This window comes from Nicotiana tomentosiformis, chromosome 4, assembly GCF_000390325.3.
Source record: "Nicotiana tomentosiformis chromosome 4, ASM39032v3, whole genome shotgun sequence".
In the NCBI taxonomy this organism is placed as follows: Eukaryota; Viridiplantae; Streptophyta; class Magnoliopsida; order Solanales; family Solanaceae; genus Nicotiana; species Nicotiana tomentosiformis.
In genome coordinates this window covers 82,838,494-82,840,090 of record NC_090815.1, presented here as the reverse complement: position 1 = coordinate 82,840,090, position 1,597 = coordinate 82,838,494, and the positions used below count along the sequence as shown (strand labels likewise).

General features: G+C 46.2%; 1 protein-coding gene across 1 annotated transcript; it reads right to left on the bottom strand.

The window, feature by feature from the left end:
* Positions 1–709: 709 nt before the first annotated feature.
* Positions 710–1,066, bottom strand: LOC138910045 (uncharacterized). Its single transcript, XM_070201264.1, has one exon. The coding sequence runs from the start codon at positions 1,064–1,066 to the stop codon at positions 710–712; it is 357 nt and encodes a 118-aa protein (XP_070057365.1).
* Positions 1,067–1,597: the final 531 nt, after the last annotated feature.

The following is a 1,597-nucleotide window of genomic DNA, read 5'->3' as shown; positions in this document are numbered from 1 at the left end:
TAAAAATGGGCTAGGAGCTGATCCCTGGTACAAACCCATCACCACAGGGAAATGCTCCGAGTCACCACCCATAGTCCTCACCCGAAGCTTAGCATCATCATACATATCCTTAATCACCCTAATGTACCTTGCCGGAATGCCGCTAACCTCCAAACACCTCCACATGACCTCCATCGTTCGTATGCTTTCTCAAGGTCAATAAACATCATATGCAAATCCTTCTTTCTCTCTCTATACTGCTCCACTAATCTCCTTACCAGATGAGTCGCTTCCGTAGTCAAATGCCCCGACATGAATACAAACTGATTCTCGGAAATAGACACGCACCTCCTCACTCTGGCCTCCACCACCCTCTCCCAAACCTTGATACTGTGACTCAACAACTTGATACCCCTATAATTGTTGTAATTTTGGATATCACCCTTGTTTTTGTAAAGAGGAACCATCGTACTCTACCTCCATTCTTCAGGCATCTTCTTCGGCTTAAAAATAACATTAAACAGCTCAATGAGCCACTCCAAACCTGCTCGCCCCGCGATCTTCCAGAATTCCACCGGGATTTCGTCTGGCCCCGTTGCTCTGTCCCTGCACATCTTATGCATCGCCCCTTACACCTCATCTACCGTAATTCGCCTACAGTACCCAAAATCCTACCGACTCTCGGAGTGCTCCAACTTACCCATCACAATACATATATCCCCCTCCTCATTCAACAATTTGTCTGCCATCTTCTCCTAATAAGTGCCTCGTCCATCAACACTTTGCCATCCTCGTCCTTGATGAACTTGACTTGGTCTAGGTCGAGGGCTTTCCTCTCCCTCACCTTGGCCAATCGGTACAACTTCTTGTCCCCGCCTTCGCCCCTGAGCTCCTCGTACAAATGAGCGAACGCTGCGTTCTTAGCCATCGTAACTGCTAGCTTTGCCTCTTTCTTTGCCTTTCTGTAACACTCCTGATAAGTCCTTTTTTCCTCCTCGTTTGTACTCTCCACTAGCTTCAAATAAGCAACTTTCTTAGCTTCCACTTTACCTTGAACCTCTCCATTCCACCACCAGTCCCATTCCATACCTTAAGTCAATCTTCGAAAATACCTTGGCACCCTGAAGCTGATCGAATAAGTCATTAATTCTTGGCAACGGATACTTGTTCTTGATAGTAGCCTTGTTCAACTGCCGATAATCTATACACATCCGTATTGAACCATCTTTCTTCTTCACAAACAACATAGGTGCACCCCAGGGCGAGACACTAGGTCTAATGAATCCCTGATCAAGCAAGTCTTGTAACTGCTCCTTCAATTCTTTCAACTCCGGCGAGGCCATACGGTATGGTGGAAAAGAAATGGGCTAAGTGCCCGGAGCCAAATCAATACAGATGTCAATATCTCTGTCAGGTGGCATCCCCAGAAAATCTGCAGGAAATACTTCTGGAAATTCACGAACAATTGGTACCGAGTCCATAGAAGGAACATCCGCACTGGGATCGCGAATATAAGCCAAATAGTCTAGACACCCCTTCTCGACCATATGCCGAGCTTTCATATAAGAAATAACCCTGCTGGTATAATGACCAGGAGTTCCTTTCCACTCTAATCGAG

Excerpts from the sequence above, each read along its gene's own strand:
- LOC138910045 (XM_070201264.1), bottom strand. The coding sequence starts at position 1,066 with ATGGAATGGGACTGGTGGTGGAATGGAGAGGTTCAAGGTAAAGTGGAA.